Here is a 17,482-nt window from a genome sequence, read left to right on the forward strand (position 1 = left end):
TAAAGAACACATACTTTTAGGATTTGTTTTTACATGTGTGCATCCATGTGAGTATGGGCATGTAGTGCCCATGGAGAACTGAGCAGGCACAGAGTTGTGAGCTGCCTGGCCTGCTGCTGGAAATCCAGCTCGGGTCCTCTAGAAGAGCAACAAGTGCAGCTAACTGCGGAGCCAGCTTTCCATCCCCAGCAGTACATATTTTGGCTTTTTCTGCCAGCACATTGTCCTTGGAGTAAATATTTGTTTTTCCTGAATAATCAAAATAATATTGATCATTAATAATAAAATAATGGCTTTAATTTATTAGTTTAAATTTAATATGTATTGATTTATCATAAGGGGGAAGTTACAGATTCTCAGGATATCTGAATGTTGATTTTTTTTCTTTATGTTTTATTTGCAGTTAAGTACAATTACTTATTTGTTTGCTTGGGTATAGTGTCAAGTATTATACACAGGACTTTGAGGACACAAAGAATGCCCTACCCCTGTAGATGTGATTATATTTAGTGTGTCTGCTGAAATGTTGTTTGCAACTTCATTGGCTTGTACCTAGACCTGCTTTAGATCTTCTGCTACAATGTTTTCAACCTTAGGCCCAGCCTACCTGTGTGCCAGTCCAGAAAGCCTGGTTGATGGGAGTCATCCCAGTGGTGATGGACTGTGAAAGCACGGTGCAAGAAAAGGCCTTGGAATGCCTGGACCAGCTCCTGTTGCAGAATCTTAAGCATCACAAGAAATTTCACAGTGAGGACAGAAGCCAAGTGCTTGCTTGGGCACTACTTGCTCTCCTTACTACAGAAAGCCAGGGCCTCAGGTACGTTAACTGTATCACTTCAGTTTCTCGTAGAAGGCCATGTGCTGCTCTTTGTTGTACTGTGTTTTAAAGAGTTTATTTTATGTGTATAAAAGGTGTGTGTGAGAGAGTGGGGAGGGAGGGAGAGACAGAGAGAGACAGAGAGACAGACGGTCAGTACTTGAGGAGCCAGAGGTGGCATTGGATTCCCTGGAACTAGAAACTATAGAGTTGTGTATGCTTTTTGAGCCATTGTGTGGCAAGTCCTGTTAACCACCTGAGTTATCTTTCTGGTCCTCATATGGTGTTTTAATAATAATTTTTCCATTGACATCTAAAGATCAGTCGTCCAGATTCTTAGTGTATGTATGTGAAAACCCTTTTTTCTTGCTCATCGTCAGATCTCAGCACTTCTGTGGTGAGTGTTTTGGTGGTGCCTGGACCACTGTGCTCCCTCCCGACTCCTTTCCAGTTTCAGACAGACTCTGCAGTGCAGAACACAGGGTGGCACTGGAGCATCAACATCCTACTGCCTGCTGTTAGGAGGCTACAGCTTTTCTTGTTTTTTGTTTGGTTTTGTTTTCTGGTTTTTTTCGAAACAGGTTCTGTAACTCCCTCTATAGACCAGACTGTCCTCAGACTCCCAAGTACTGAGATTAATGTCTTCCACACCCAGCCTTCATTTTCATTCTTAAAAGCTAAACCTTATACGTTTTAATGAGCTAGTGGTTTAAATAGCTCTGTGCTTTTGTTTCTGTTTGATAACATTGAGGGTGGTGAACATTATACCAAGGAGTTAGGATCTGTGGTGGTACCTTGACTACAGTGATCTTATGATCGGTTTGTATTTAAATGATAGGGCTGCTTTTTTCTTTTCTTTACATCTCCTTGTCACACAAGAGACAGACTTTTCCATGTAGTTATGCAACAGAAAGTAACTGATTGCCTTAAACTTCTGCCCTATAGCCTTTGCAGAGAACTTCTTTCTGGACCTGAGTTTCCTCATTTTCAAGAGCAGATAATGGGTTACTTGATATCTTCATCCCTTTGCTATTAAAACTTTACCGCTAAAAATTCATTCATGTGGTCAGTGCTTTCTCGGTCCCACCTACGCTTTTGCTCACTCTTGTTTCGGCCTTAGTTTCTTCTGTTGCTGTGATAAAATACCCGGACAACCGTGGCTTTAGGAGGAAAGGGTTTATCTCGGCTTCCTATCCCATGTTATGGCCTGCCAAGATGGCGAAGTCACGGCAGCAGGAGCTTGAGGGGGCTGCTCACATTGTGTCCACAGTAAAGTAGCAGAGAACAGCAGAGGTCTGTGCAGAACTCTGTCCCCACTTAATGACAGTCAGTGAATGCAATCTAGATGGTTCCTCACAGACATTCTCAGATGTTAACCTTAGTCTAATTCCCTCATAGGTGATTCTAGATAGTTATCCCCTAGTCTTAGGTGTCCAGGGTTGCTCGATTTGAAACAATAGACTCCTTCTCAAGATGACTTTTCTTAAATTTAGTTACTTTTTAACTAAACATTGAGCTCGTTGGTATTTCATGTTTTCCTATTATAATGTATATCAACATGATACCCCCCTAAACATCCTGTGATATGCAGTCTCTAAAGCTTGATAGGACATAAGTACCCTTTAAATGCCTGCTTTTCAAGTACAAATACTTGTGGTTATAAGTATTTATAGCTTCATTTCAGTCCCATTTCTTAATGTTTTTAAACACACAGCTATCTGATTTCAACATGAATAAAAATAACTGCCAGAAAGGAGGCTGCTATTGCTCAGACTCAGCCTTCAGCCTCCCCACCAGCCACCCAGCCTAGACACATTAAATAGGTGTCACCACAGTGAGAGAATATATTACTACTGTGCCAACAGCTTTAGTCAGCTGGACACAAACTAGAGTTATCTGAAAGGAAACCTTAATTGAGAAAATGTCTCCATGAGATCCAGCTGTAAGGCATTGCCTTAATTAGTGATTGATAGGGGAGGGTCCAGCCTATTTTGCGTGGTGCTTTCTCTATGTTGGTGGTGATCGTCCTGGGTTCTAATAGAGGACTGAGCAAGACAATAAACCCCTTCCTGGCCTCTGCTTGACTCCAGGTTCCTGCCCTGTTTCAGTTCCTGTCCCGATTTCCTTTGATGATGAACAGCAATGCTGAAGTGTAAACCAAATAAACCCTTTCCTCCCCCATTGCTTTTTGGTCATGGTGTTTCATCACAGCAATTGAAACCCTTAAAAGCAGGGGTGGGGAAGTACAGTCCCAGGTGTCTGTTTGTTTGTTTGTTTGTTGTTTGTTTGTTTGTTTGTTTTCCAGAAATGTTAAATGTAAAGTTTTAGTGGAGGTGGTCTCTTGTGTTTGCTAGGTGTAGTGTGCAGCACAGCACATTCCGGGTGGCCTAAACAGTGGGCATTTACTTCTAACGGTTCTGGAGACTGGTGAGTCCCAGCTCTGTTTTCTCCTAGGCCTCTCCTTGGCCTGCAGACAGCCCTGTCTTCCTGTGCTCCCAGAGTCTTTTCTGGAATCTGTAAGGGTCCAGTCTCATCTTATAAAGACACCTGTCACATTTGATTAAGGTGTGTGCTAGTGGCCTCCTGATTTTTATCAGTCCTTTTATAGGCACTGTCTCCAAATGCAGTCACTTTCTGAGATTACAGGTGTTGGGCCTTGAAGATAGAGATTTTAGAGGGGCACAGATCAGCCTTTTACTCACTTCTAAAGGGAAACCATTGCATCTTCTTTTCAACCTGAGCCTAAGGAGTTGCATCATCGTGGCAGGGTGATTCTGTGTTAAAATGATTGCCAGCAGCTGCTGTGGCTGCATGTTTCCCTTTTAAAGCTCACATTGAGATGAACTGACATATATGAGTATCATGAGGTGGGGTCCTGTAAGAAGGACTGGGCAGCCAGGGCTGTGCTTCTTTCAGGACTGGGCTATCTTGCTCCATCTTTGTGTGATTGTGCTGTGCGAGCACCCTTAGACGGAGGATGCAGCATGTAAGGCTACCTTGGAGCAGAGAACGCCCTCAGCGTACATGAAACCTGCAGCCTTAACCTTAGACTTCTGAGCTTGCAGAACTGTGAAAACAGAGTCTGTTCTTCAATTACACATCCCCAGGTGTTGCTATAGCAACTCAGAAGCCAGACTAAGATGACACCATAAAAAACATACAAAGGACAGATTGAAAACTGTAACCCAGACGAGGGATGGTCCACCTGTATTTACTGATGATTCTTATCCAGGACTCCTAACAGAAAACAGATGAGGTGAAAAGCAATTCACAAAAGTTGAAGTGGAGATGAACAGTAGACAAGAGATATTGAATCTGATGTTAAACTTCTCTAACAGTCAACAGAGTTAAAAATAACACATATTTCAGTTGGTTAGAATGTGAGGCTTGACAGAACCTACTGTAACCAAGTGTTCCTGAGAATTTGAGAAAGTGACAGTTTTGTATGCTTGGGGAGTGCATAAATTGTCAAAACCTGCTTAGAAGACAACCCAGCAATGTATATTTCAAGCAAAAGGAACGCTTGTTGTTTTTTTATCCCAAAGCTGTGTCCTCCCTTCCTCTCTGGCATCCCAGCCCACCCAAGCAGGGTCTCTTCTGTCTGGTCTGCTTGCAGTCCACCCACTGACGTTTCTACGTGCTGGACCTTTTGAGAAAGCATCAGAAAATGTCCTCTTATTGTATCCCTTGACGCTTGTTTCATCTTTGTCTCTTTATGTTTTCCACCATGTGCATTCTGGGTCTTGACAATCCCAGTCTGCTCCCCACACAATCGGTCCTGCATATAGGTACCTCTGCGGGCAGGAGGTTCTCTCTATGAAATGTTCTTTTAGCCCACTCCACCTTGTTTGATTTGTCCTTATATTTTCCTTTACTTATCTCTGGCTGTCTTCCTTGTATTGTCCCCCGATGTATTAGGGTTCTCTAGAGTAAAAGACTTAGAGAATATATATGTAGTATATGTAGGTATACACACACACACTGTTGTAATTTTAAAAATGACACCACGAAGAGAAGTCACACCATGCAACAAGGCTCACATAGGAGGCTTATTGGAAGAGGAAAGAGAAGGGGACAGAGGGATGCAGAGACTGGTCCCTGGGGACAAGAATGGCAGTAGAAAGCCGGGCGGTGGTGGCGCACACCTTTAATCCCAGCACTCGGGAGGCAGAGGCAGGCGGATCTCTGTGAGTTCGAGACCAGCCTGGTCTACAAGAGCTGGGACAGCTCCAAAACCACAGAGAAACCCTGTCTCGAAAAAAACCAAAAAAAAAAAAAAAAAAAGAATGGCAGTAGAGAAAGAGACAGGATGTGGGCAGACCCACATTTTAAAAGGAAATGTAGCAAATGTGCATGGGAGTTGCTCTTAGTGACTGCAGTTGAGGACATCCTGTCAGAATCCTAAGAGCAAGCCGGTACATATGCCTCTGAATACTAATACACACAGTACACACACAGAGGTAATTTATTAAAATAACTAATAGGTTGTGGTCCAGCTAGTCCAGCAATGGTTGTCTACCAATGGAAGGTCCAAAAATCCAGTAGTTATTCCATCCACGAGGCTGAATTGTTAGGGTTACTACTGCTGTGATGAAACGCCTTGGCCAAAAGTAACTCGAAGATGACAGTCTATCATCAAAAGCAGTGAGGGCGGGGACTCAAGCAGGACAAGTGGCAGGAACTGATGCAGAAGCCATGGAAGGGTGCTGCTAACTGGCTTGCTCCCTTTGGCTTGCTCAGCCTGCTTTCTTTTAAACCCCAGGACCACCAGCCCAAGGATAGCACCACCCACAATGGGCTGGGCACCTCCCGCATTAATCACTAATTAAGAAAGTGCCTGACAGCTGGCTGTTTTAGAGGCTTTTTTTTTTTCGATTGCACTTTCCTCTTTCAGATAACTCTAACCTATATCAAATTACATAATACTAGCCAGAATAATGGATGTCTCAGCTGGTCCTCAGTATATGCTAGGATCCCGAAAAAGTAGACTCTGATTCCATTGAACGAAACGGGCTTGCTGGCGAAAGTTAGAGCAGAAGTCAAAGAGAGCAGTCATCCTCCTTCCATGGCCTTTATGTGGGCAGCCAGCAGAGGGTGTGGCCCACATTAACGGTGGGCCTTCCCACCTCGCCTCAAAGATAAGGATTGGAAGGGGGTCTCCCCACTTCAGATGATTCAGTCCCTCAGGTGCCCAGCCATTTGGGTTTGAGTTAACTCTAGGTGTAGTCAAATTGATAACCAAGAGTAGCCATCACAACTGGCCTGAGTTGCTGCATTTCCTAAGTCTGTGGGCGTGTTTATGTCTGAAATTGAGACTTACCTTATGCTTCTTTAGCTTCACAGCATCCTCTAAGTATTGTTCTCATGCTCAGGTAGAGCAAACCTATCTGAATCTAGGTTTATGTAGAGGTCAGAGGTTAAAGGCAGATGACTACTGAGGGTGAGTGAAAGATGAGGGATATTTAGTGAAGAAGCCTGCAGAAGGTTACAGGAAGGACTGCACTTTATAAAGGAGGGGGAGATAAGTGAGTGCTGGGGCTTTCTCTTCCCTCTTCCCCTAATAAAGCAGCCATCGGGGTTACCCCAAAGTGAGGAGGAGTGTAGAAAGGAGGCCTAAAGTGTGCGGTCATGTGGAGCTGCTGTGAAGACAAGGGCTAGGGCAGTGGTAGGGCTTTTATTCACGACATAAAGAGGTTTCTTGGCATTTTCACTTTTATTCTTTCATAATTATAGGGTTGAAGTTCCAGAAGCAATATGACGATACTGGAACAGATTGCACACAGAAGCAGATACAAGAACCCCATTTGTATTTGAGCCAGACTCATGAGGTTTACAAAGGATGCAGCAGTGACTCGCCCCATTTACTTTGTTTGGGAAGAGCTGTTTGTGGAAAGAATACTATTACTTATACTGATATAAATGGGTTTGGTGGTTCTAGTAATTTGTTGCTTTTGGTTTTTATTTTCAGCAATAGGGATTGAAGTATCCTAAATGACTTTATGTATGCTAGGCAAGTGCTTTGCCACTTAGCTGTGTCCTCAGCCTTTCTTATTTGCTTTTTATCTTGAGATAGCATCTTGCTAAATTGCCCAAGCTGGCCTTCACCTGATTCTCTAGCCCAGGATGTCATTGAATCTGCAATCCTCCTGTCTCATCCTTCTGAGTAACTAACATTACAAATTTGTACTACCAGGTCCAGGTCCAACGTATTATTAATTTTTAACTAGTAAACATTTAAATTCCTAACGTGGTGGTGGTGGTGTGTATGTGTGTTTTGCGATGCACGCGCGCCTCTCCATCCATCCTACATACACAGAAGTTCTTTGGGGATGATGACTAATTTTAAAAGATTTAAAGGATCTCTGCATAGGGTGTAGCTCAGTGGTAGGAGTACTTCCCTAGTACACACAAGGCCCACTAAAAATGCATATACATGAGTAAGTGGGTAAGTAAATTTGAAGAAGTCTTGCACTGAAAATATAAGAGAGCCACTGATCTGGAGAATCAGTCTGAAAAGCAAAAAGTATTATTAGAGGGCCTGGGAGATGACTGGCCGAGTGGTGTGACTGTCAACACAAATATGACAATGTAAGTGTGAATCCCCAGCCCTCATAGCAGCAGATAACTGTTAATGCGGTGTTGGGGACAGTGAGGAGATGTAGCTGGAGCCCTGGAGCTCGTTGGCTAGGAAGCCTGGGTGCTCAGTGAACTCCAGGTTCAGTGCAGGAAAGGTGGAGGAAGCTGGAGAGATGGCTCAGTGGTAAAGTGCTTGCTAAGTAAGCATGATAGCCAGAGTCAGGATTCTGGCCTTGAGTTTGGATCCACAGCACACATATAGAAGGCTAGGCTTGGTAATCCCAGCTCTGAGAGAGGCAGAGACAGGAGAAGACCAGCTTGCTGGCCAGATAGTACTACAACCAAATTGATAAACTCCAGCCTTAGTAAGCGACCCTGTTTTAAATAAATGAAATGGAAGAAGACTCCTGACATAGACCTGTGGCCTACATATACACATACCCACAAGTACACACACAAACATATGCATTCTTAACATATAAATCAAAACAAATCAGGTGGATAGTGTTGGAGGAAGTCACCTCTGACGTCCACACATATGTATGTGCTTACACGTGCTCTGGGCACATCACCCACAGACATCACACCCATGCTCATACATACATACATACATACCCCCAGAAAGCACTACTAAGAACAGTAAGGTTGATGGAATCAAGAGTTTTATAAACAGTAATATACAAGATTTATGTTAAGATCTTTAGTTAACAGAGAACAAGTGCTTTTTAAGATACCTGACCTTTGAATTGACTTTATACTTAAGATTTACTTTTTTTAAATTGTATGTGTATCTGTATATCTTTCTAGGGTATGTGCACTTGAGTACAGGTGTCTACAGAAGCCAGCAGGGGGCAAGCTGGAGTCACAGTTGGCAGTAAGCCACTCAACCTGGCTGCTGGGATTCAAACTCTGTTCCTCTGCAAGAGCCATATGGGTTATTCGCCATGGGACCGTCTCTCCGGCTCCCCAACCTGGCTCTTGAAAGCTAGCAAGGAGCAGAAGCACGGCCAGGGGAGAAAACGGCCCTGGGTGCATGAGGTTGTGTGTACTGCACTAGCACCTCAGTGCACTGATGGCTGGTGTGACTGTAGGGGCCTGGTACACAAAGTAAATGGGAACTATATAATACAGCATGCCAAGAACCTTGGCCTTACATTAAAAGCAGAATAGCAAGGAGGAAGTTGCTGATGAACTCATATAGAGGGAGAAGATAGGCATTTACATTTTAGGACCTACAGAGAATAGATTTATATTTGAAGACCATGGGGATCAAGCTATAGGTTGAAAACACAGACCTGTGTGTTGGGGGTTCCCAGCTACCTGGCAAGTTTAGACCTGAAGTAACCACACAGAAACTTTATTAATTAAATCACTGCTTGGCCCATTAGCTCTAGTTTTTTATTGGCTAACTCTTACATTAATTTAACCCATTTCTATTAATCTGTGTATCGCCATATGGCAGTGGCTTACCAGCAAAGTTTCGGCATGTCTGACTCAGGCTGCAGCTCCATAGCATCTCTCTGACTCCGCCTTCTTCTTCCCAGCATTCCATTTAGTTTTCCCTGCTTAGCTCTGTTCTCCTATATCTCTGCTATAGGACCAAAGCAGTTCCTTTAAAAGGAATAAAGCAACACATAGACAGAAGGACCTCCCACACCACCTGTGTAAAAGTGACTTAAGTCATAGGTAACAAGGATAGAATAAGGTGGAGGTAATGGAGTTGGAGGAAGGAGGCGTCTCAGCTGCTTAACAAGTGTTGGTGTGGAGAGTAGAAGGACATAGAAGAGGAGGTCTAGTGAGTTCAGTTAACAAACATTTTGAGTACTTTATTTTCAATGCCCTGCTCTCAGTGCTCAAAAGTTGCAGGACTTGACACCTCACTCTCTTTAGGTTGCTCTTAACCTGGTGGAAATTTCACAGAGCAAAGTCAGTTTTTGTGGGAAGTGTGTTACAAGAGCACAAAGGAAGGCATAATCGCATTTTGTTATTATTTCTTCTCTTCCTGGTTCCCTCCCTCCATCCTTTCCCTTCATCCTTTATTTTGGCGGGAGATCAGATCCAGCATCTTGCACATGTCACCCCTCCAGCTCCGGGAGCCATGTTTTTGTCTTCTTTCAAATGTGTACTGTGGCATTGTCTCATGGGTCATAGCATCTCCTTCCATGCTATGGAAAGGGAATAAGAGTGATTTAAAACAAGAGTGAAGGGCACTGTGCAGGGAAAGCATCAGTTTGGAGACCTGCATTTTGGATTCCCAGGACCCATTCTCCATTTTTAAAAAAAAAAAAAATGAGTGTGGTGGCACATGGCCACAATGCCAGCACTGGAAAGGCAGCCGAGAGAATCCTTGAGGTTTGCTGGCCATCTTGTGTAGTTGAGCAGTGAGTTCCAGGTTCAGTGATAAGGCGAAGAGTGATTGAGAAGGACACTCAGCACCGACCTCAAGAACATGAACCTACCACATAACACACAAAAATAGTAACATGGATTCTTGTACATTGGAAGCGTTTTAAATTTTGTTCATGTTTTACTAAGGTATAGCAAGTTCTAGCTCATTTGCTATGCCTAATGTTGAAATGCTATGATATCCTTTCTCTCCAGTATCACATTAAATAAAGAACAGTGTATCTATTCTTGTTTTGTTCCTATCAACATGGACTTGCCTGTTATAGTAAGCTATTTGTGTGGAAATTTTGGAGGGAATGATTTTGCAATTTTCTCCTTTGTTGTAAATAGTATTTTGTGAGGGGGAGATAAGGACAACTTATTCTGAAGGGAAAATTAAGACACCTTATTTGATATCAGATATGCAAAAGGCTGGACTCACTGAGGGGATGTTTTATGTGCCAGAGAAATCCTGGAACTGCAGAAGTTGGTCCCTTCCAGTGAGAGCTTGGTCGGAACACTTTTCTGTATTTATAGTTACATTTCTCCTTTTCCTTCTCTCTCTCTTTTTTTCTAGCCGCTATTTAAATAAGGCTTTTCGTATTTGGTCCAAGAAAGATAAATTCTCATCCACTTTTATAAACAGTGTGATATCCCACACTGACACCGAGCACTCAGCACCAGCATGGATGCTGCTCTCCAAGATCACTTGCTCATCACCCAAGCTGGACTACACCAAAATAATGGAGTCATGGGAGAAACTCAGCAGGTTTGCATGCTTATAAAGTAGTCACTAGCAGACACCGATTGGCTGGAAGCAAAGCTCATGTCTTCAGGAAATGGCCTGCTATAATAGCTATTGCTTTAAATTCTGGCTTAAGAACAAGTTGAAAAAATAAGAATCACATTTAAGCAGTTTATCTTTGTCAGAGTTCATTAAATACCTTAATGTTTCCAGACTTAACAGTTAAGCCATTTAACAACTTTACTTTTAATATCAATAATCCAGAATAAGTGGGGGCTGGGGTGGTAGTGGTGGTTTTGGCAGCAGCTATTTAATTTGGCACCTTCTCCTTTTCTCTAGTGAACAGTCTCCAAATCCAAACACCTTAGGTTACATGCTATGTGTCATTGGGCATATTGCAAAGCACCTTCCCAGGAGCACCCGGGACAAAATAGCTGGTGAGTCTAATGGAGACTGTCTTGAGACCTTGCTGCAGCTTTTTATGTATGTAGTTCTGTGTATTTTGTAAGCAGTTAAATTTCAGGTTTTTCATTTTTTAGGTATTATCAAAGGCAAGCTGAATGGATTTCAGTGGTCTCTAGAGCTCATCAGTTCGTCTGTTGACACTTTGCAAGGGCTCTGCCGAGCGTCTGCAAAAACAGTGCTGGAAGAGCAGGTATGGCCACACACCCTCCTGTGCTTCCATCTCTGGCTCGAACGTGCTGCTCTGTCTGAAGTCTGAGAAGTGTTGTCTGTGAATAGAGAGCATGGGAGGTAGCTTTTGCCACCATTCAGCACCGTATGTCCTGCTGCTGTCTTTAAGGGTTGACGGCTGAAGATACGCTCTCTTAGATAGCCATTGGTTCCACAAGCAAGTGTCTTTTAGTCGTGTGTGCCTCCTGAGTGATATTTATCTCCGTGGTGACAATTCTGCAAGGCTATCTTTTAGTAAGTGCTAGCCTGAATATCCCAAGAGCATCTGCGGCATTGTCTTTTACCTAATTGTAGAGTTCCACGCACAGCAGATGGTGTTTGATCCTTTGCTGTATCATATTCCTTTGGAATGCCTGTGCTATTATGTCACTCAAGGGTTTCCTGCTGGTATTGTGTCTCCAAAGTTGCCTAGCCAACTGGTAATTTTTTATAAATATTTTATTAATTCTAGTAATTTTATATGAATAGTCAAAAATCTAAATGAATACTTTATGTAAGGCAATTACTTTAACAACTGCTGGAAAATTCTCATATCAGGATTGTTTTTGAGTTTTATGTATTTACTGTAACTATGATAGCAAATGTGTGGAGGTCAGAAGACACCTCACGAGTCAGTTCTGTCCTTCCACCAGGTGAATGCCAGGCTTGGCAGCGGGGGTCTTTACCTACCGCGCCATCTCACAACTGAGTCATCTCACCGGCCGTATCAGTATTTCTTTTTTTTATTTTATGTACATTGGTGTTTTGCCTGCATGTATGTCTGTATGAGGGTGTCAGGTTTCCCAGAACAGGAGCCACAGACAGTTACAAGCTGTCATATGGGTGTTGGGAATCGAACCCCAGATCCTCTGGAAAAGTAGCCAGTACTGCCAACCACTGAACCATCTTTCCAGTCCCCCATATCAATACTTCTAATAAATCGTTTTATTATTGTCTTCTTGAAGTATACTCTTTTTAGTTTTTTAATTTTTCGTTTACCTATATGTGTGTGTGTGTCCTTGAGTGAGTGTGATGTGTGTTAGGGTACCCATGGAGGCCATCAGATTTGCACAGTAAGAAAACATGGTATAGCTGGTGCTATGTTGTTTGGTGTAAAATCCCGGGAAAATTGGTGGCAGGTTTTAAGGATCAGTGGCACACACCCTGCTGATGGCAGAACTGGGATTGGAGGGAAGGTCAGTTTCTAGCTTCCCGGCATGCTAGAAAAAGTCATCTCTGCTGTGGGCTCTTCTTGTGAATGTCCAAGGTCATCAGACTGTTTAGTTACATTGTTATTAGAGCCTGGGAGAATACAAAAGCATCGTCCTTGATTTAGAAACAAACAGCTACAAGAAAACTTGAATTGTGGTAGTGTTACACCCAGTCCAGGAAGGAGAGAGACAACACTTACTGGTTCCAAAGATTTTAATAAATCACCCCATAAGCAAATCACTGACCGATGGGGCTGCAGGACAAGGGCTCGAGAGCCTCATTTCTCAGGACAGCTCCGCAGCAGGGGCAGAAGCAGGGTTCATATGAACAAAAATCACAAGTATTTGCTGCCGAGTTACACTTACAGTTTTCACCAAGCAAGAATCAAATATTAGGAACTTTCCTTGTGTGTTCCATCATTGTCAGCTGACACAAAATGGGAGCTTTTCAGCCCAGCCAACCAAATTCATTTGTTCTTTGTTGTTAGGAGCAGTATATGTTTTAAAGAACTAAGGAACATAACAGGCTGCCTCTGTTGTCTAAGGAGGAGGTGGGTGAGCCATTGGAAAGTTCTCAGCTTTTCTTGGGCTTGGGAGCTTCAACTGTGCTTCATCTAATAGGTAAAATAGAGTCTGAAGTCAAAATGACAGTACTCAGGTCAAAGTGCTTTTTCCTGCTCCCTTCAGTAGGAAAACGGCCTTTTTTTTTTGGCCAGCATCTCTCGTGGCAGTCAGCAGTAGAATAAACCTCGAGTTTTTTCTGGCCTGCTAGGGTACTTGAGTCACTATAAATACACTTGTCCTTGTCCTCTGTAAATAAGTGCTCTGTATTTTATTGAGAACAAGAAACGATCAGAGTAGACAGTCAGTGCCCCTCTCAGCAGTGCTGTACACTTAGATGGCGATCTTGAACATGTTTGGTATCTGTAAGCTTGGTAAGAGTAGAACTTCTGTGGATGTCATTAAACTCTTGATGAGAACTTGGACTGTATCAGTGGGGAAAGTGTCTAGAATAAGAGGGCATTGGTCATGTCCTCCCTTTTGTCCTAGCTAAACTTAAGGTCCTAGCCATTTTCTATAACTCAGTTTCAGAGACACCATTTCAGAAACAGCTTGACAAATGGACTTTATATGAAGACATTTAGATGAGGGGTTTGTGAAACAAATTGTGTAGCATGTAAGAAGCTATGTGAGACAAGCTGCCTAGCAAAATTCAGATATGTGAAGACTTTAACATGAAACAATTAAATTTGTTTGGTATACTCAGATGCATAGTATACAAGTGTTTGGAAGTTATAAAGAAGCAAATTTCAGTCAGCTGAAAACCTTCTGAAGGTGCTCACAAGAAGTTGTGCCAAAACTGGACATTAGGTGTTGTGTAGCAAGGATCTCCGAATTGTTTGGCAGTGACAGTTTTCCCAGGCTCTGTGGTTCTGAGTAGTTACTTCAGCTCAGCCAGGTCCTTGTCTTAGGCTGTTTATACAAGTCAGCTGTTCTCTCTTCCTAGGGACTAAGGCCTCTTGATTTCAGGCTCTCTCTTGGCCAACAAGTGATGGTTAGGTTGTCTAATCTATTAAGAGTCATAGGTGTGATGCAGTGGTGGTGCACATCTTTAATCCCAGCACTCAGGAGACAAAGGAAGGTGGATCTCTGAGTTCAGGGACATCTAGGGCTACACAGAGAAAGAATAATAAACACCGTAGTTTTGAAAATTGCTAGACTAAGTCAGATTATATTTTTTGTGTTTGTGATTTTCTACTATTTGGCAAGTACTGATGTGACACCACATTGTTCTAGTACACGTGCACTGGGTGATTCCTAAGATAGTCTTTGAACGCACTTGACATACATGTGATAGGTAATGTCATTGCAATACAGTTTCCCTAAGATAGAAGGATGTGTCCTAATGTTCACTTCTGTGGAAACAGTTACACCTAAGTATTTTGGAATAGCCAATGAAGTGCTAGAATTTGGGGTTTTGAGAATGCTCTTAGGCACGGAAATGTGGTTATATGTTTTGAGTGGCAGTGACCCCCTGGAACTTTCTTTAATCAATAAGAAACACTAAAAACCTGTACCTAAAATATTACAGAAGAGTAACAACTGCTGTGTGTGTGTGTGTGTGTGTGTGTGTGTGTGTCTGTCTGTCTGTCTGTCTGTCTGTCTATATCTTGGACCAGAAGAGGATGTTGGGTGTCTTCTTCTATCCCTGCATACCTATTCATTTTCGGGCAGGATCTTTCCTTTGAACTTTGACCTTAACCTTCAGCTAGGCTGGAGACCAGCAAACCCCAACGATCCTCTTGTCTCTGCCCACTTTGGGTCAGGCATTTTGTAGGGATGCCTGGTTTGCTATGTGCTGAAATCTGAAGTCAAGACCTCATGATTCTGGATCAAGCACTCTTTAAGTGCTTAGCCATCTCTCCAGATCCCTGATCTGGAGAGTCTAGCTGTGTAGCCACACTGGCCTGGAGCTCTCCATTTGCCTACACCAAACTGGGACTCAGGATCTTCCCACCTCCTGCTCCCAAGTGCTAGGATTACCATACCTAACATCAGTCCTTATTTTATGTCTATTAAAAGTGAAGCACTAGCTGTAATAGTTACTTCTCTACCTGTGTGTGGTAGAATTGCCATTTTTCCTCTACTGTCAGAAGGCACTGCTGTTAAAGGTGGTTTATAGATGTGAGAACCAGATTTTATGTCTGCCTTTTGCTCTTCTAGAGCAAATGTAAAAGGAAAGATGATAGACACAATACTCTTTCAACATTTGCCCTAGCCGATTCCCATGACCAAGTTGCTGCAAGCGTTGCTGTGGTGTGGGACAAGCAATGGGAAAGGAAAGGTGAAAGTCGTGGGTGTGGTGACTGGGGTCTTCCATGCTTTCCAAGAGCCTGGAGGTCTTGAGAACTGGGCTTGGGGAGTCATCTGAGCCACGTGAGCCCCTCACAGCTAACCTGTGACTTGTGCAGGAACTGCTGAAGCAGGTGTGCAGGGATGTGCTCTCCACCTGCGAGCACCACCTCTCTGACGTCCTTCTGAAGGAAGATGGGGCAGGGCACATGAATGAAGACCTGGTGGTAAGCAGCTGCTTTTTCTTAGTCTTCCTACAGCAGGGTTTCTTCAAAGATGATTGTGGAGTGTGAGTTTCAGTTGTTATTGTTGGGGAAAAGCCTTTTATAGCTTACTTTTTGGGGGTTTTTTTTGTTTGTTTTTTGCATTATTTATATGTTTGTGTATGTGTGCTTGGAGGAGGAAGGTACATGCATGTACATGCAGACACTGTGGAAACCAGAAGACATTATTAGATGGAGCTGGAGTCACAGGCATTTGTGAGCTGCTAGGGACCAAACTCAGGTCCTCTGCAAGAGCAGCAAGTGCGCTTAACTGCTGACATATCTCCAGCGCCTGTTTGGACTTTTGACTTTTAAAATAATTCTTACATGTCTTCTGGGCTATTTAAACTTTAGAACATAGCCCTGTGGGAATAGAGCTGAGCTTTGGTAATATGCAAAATAAAAGGGGAGATTTGACCACCCATCCAAAAACAAATTTAGTTTGAAGTGCTAGGGATCAAACACAGGACCTTGAACATGCTAGGCCAGTGATTTCTACCACTGAGCTAGACTCCCAGACTGTTTATGTACACTGTCGGTCTGGATTTCACTTCTAGGAAAATTAAACAGCTGGTATTCACCAGGCTATTGTAGGAACAAATAAATACCCACACCAAACATGGTGCTTCATGCCTTTAATCCCAACACTCAGGAAGCAGAGACAGGTGGATCTCTGAATTTGAGGTCAGCCTGGTCTACAAAGCTAGTTCCAGAACAGCCAAGGCTATTACACAGAGAAACTCAAGTCTCAAAAAACAAAAAAACAAAAGAGAAAGAAAGAAAGAAAGAAAGAAAGAAAGAAAGAAAGAAAGAAAGAAAGAAAGAAAGAAAGAAAGAATTACCCACTAACTATAGACTACTTGGCAAAATTATTACGAAACCCATAGCTTTTACATGGTATCTTTGTATTCTTTAAACACTTGCTGTATATGTTAATATGATGGGATGATACCTTCTATCACAACATAATTATTAATAGAAGTTCCAATTATTCACAGAAATATCTAGATTTAGATGATAAAATGATATGGTCATTCTAATTTGGAATGAATTTTATGAAGTAGCAACCAAATTTTATTAATAGTCATGTATATTTTCTGAAAAAGTAGTGATCTTTTTGTAATTTGTGAAACAAAATAATGCTCGTTTCACATGTTGCTTAGCTAGAGTTTATGTTCTTTTTGCCTTGCTTTTACTGCAATATTAATTCTTTTTGCAGGTGAAATGTATCTTTACCATAGGAGATATAGGCCAGTTATGTCCAGCTATAGTGGAGAAGCGAATCTTCCTTCTAATCCAGTCTATTCTGGCTTCTTCTTCTCATGTGGATCACTGTAAGGCCTTTGAAGTCACCCCTGCACCATTCTGTCCTGAGTCAACTGTCTCAATAATAATCCGTTTCCTCTTCCTTCCCCACAGTACCATCATCTCAAGGGACCATAGATGCCCTAGCCGGTCAGCTGCCTTTCCAGGTCAGCTCTGCTATGCCTTCCGTGATTAGAGCACATGCCGTCATCACTTTAGGTAAGGGTGCCATGGTGGAAATGTGACCGTAGTCTGTGTAGCTTTTGTCTCAAATCACCTTAACCACAGTAGTGTGCTATGCCCTGTTGAGGCTGCGCCTACGCTAGCTTTTATGACCTTAAGAGTTAGTTCTGGTGTGAGGGACCCGCACTGCAGATATAACAGAGCACTCAGTGAGAGCCCTGGAGACTGTCGCTCATTGCTGTGATGAAATAGCTGACAGAGGGGAACTCTAGTGCGTGCATCTTACAGAGTGAAAGCAAGGTAGCACTGGCTGGTCATTTCAAGGCAGAAGACAGGAAGTGAGGTTCCTCAGAAGCCAGGCTGAGATAGCATCCTCAAAATCCCTCCCGCACTGACCTATGCCTCCAGCCTCTAACCTAACCTCACAAAAACAGCGTCATCAGCTGGGAACCAAGTGTTGAATCACACGACC

At 42.8% G+C, this 17,482-nt stretch overlaps 1 protein-coding gene across 3 annotated transcripts in view; it reads left to right on the top strand.

Moving 5' to 3' along the window:
• The window catches only part of Ncapd3 (non-SMC condensin II complex subunit D3), an 81,355-nt gene that overhangs the window by 35,846 nt on the left and 28,027 nt on the right, over positions 1-17,482 (top strand). For all 3 annotated transcript variants that reach the window (XM_057766388.1, XM_057766389.1, XM_057766390.1), the window contains 7 exons: positions 597-817; positions 10,356-10,547; positions 10,863-10,960; positions 11,063-11,178; positions 15,379-15,486; positions 16,742-16,856; positions 16,942-17,046. In XM_057766388.1, coding sequence (XP_057622371.1) covers positions 597-817; positions 10,356-10,547; positions 10,863-10,960; positions 11,063-11,178; positions 15,379-15,486; positions 16,742-16,856; positions 16,942-17,046 — 955 coding nt within the window. The remainder of the gene's footprint in view (positions 1-596; positions 818-10,355; positions 10,548-10,862; positions 10,961-11,062; positions 11,179-15,378; positions 15,487-16,741; positions 16,857-16,941; positions 17,047-17,482) is intronic.

This window comes from Chionomys nivalis, chromosome 4 (assembly GCF_950005125.1).
Source record: "Chionomys nivalis chromosome 4, mChiNiv1.1, whole genome shotgun sequence".
Taxonomy (NCBI): Eukaryota; Metazoa; Chordata; class Mammalia; order Rodentia; family Cricetidae; genus Chionomys; species Chionomys nivalis.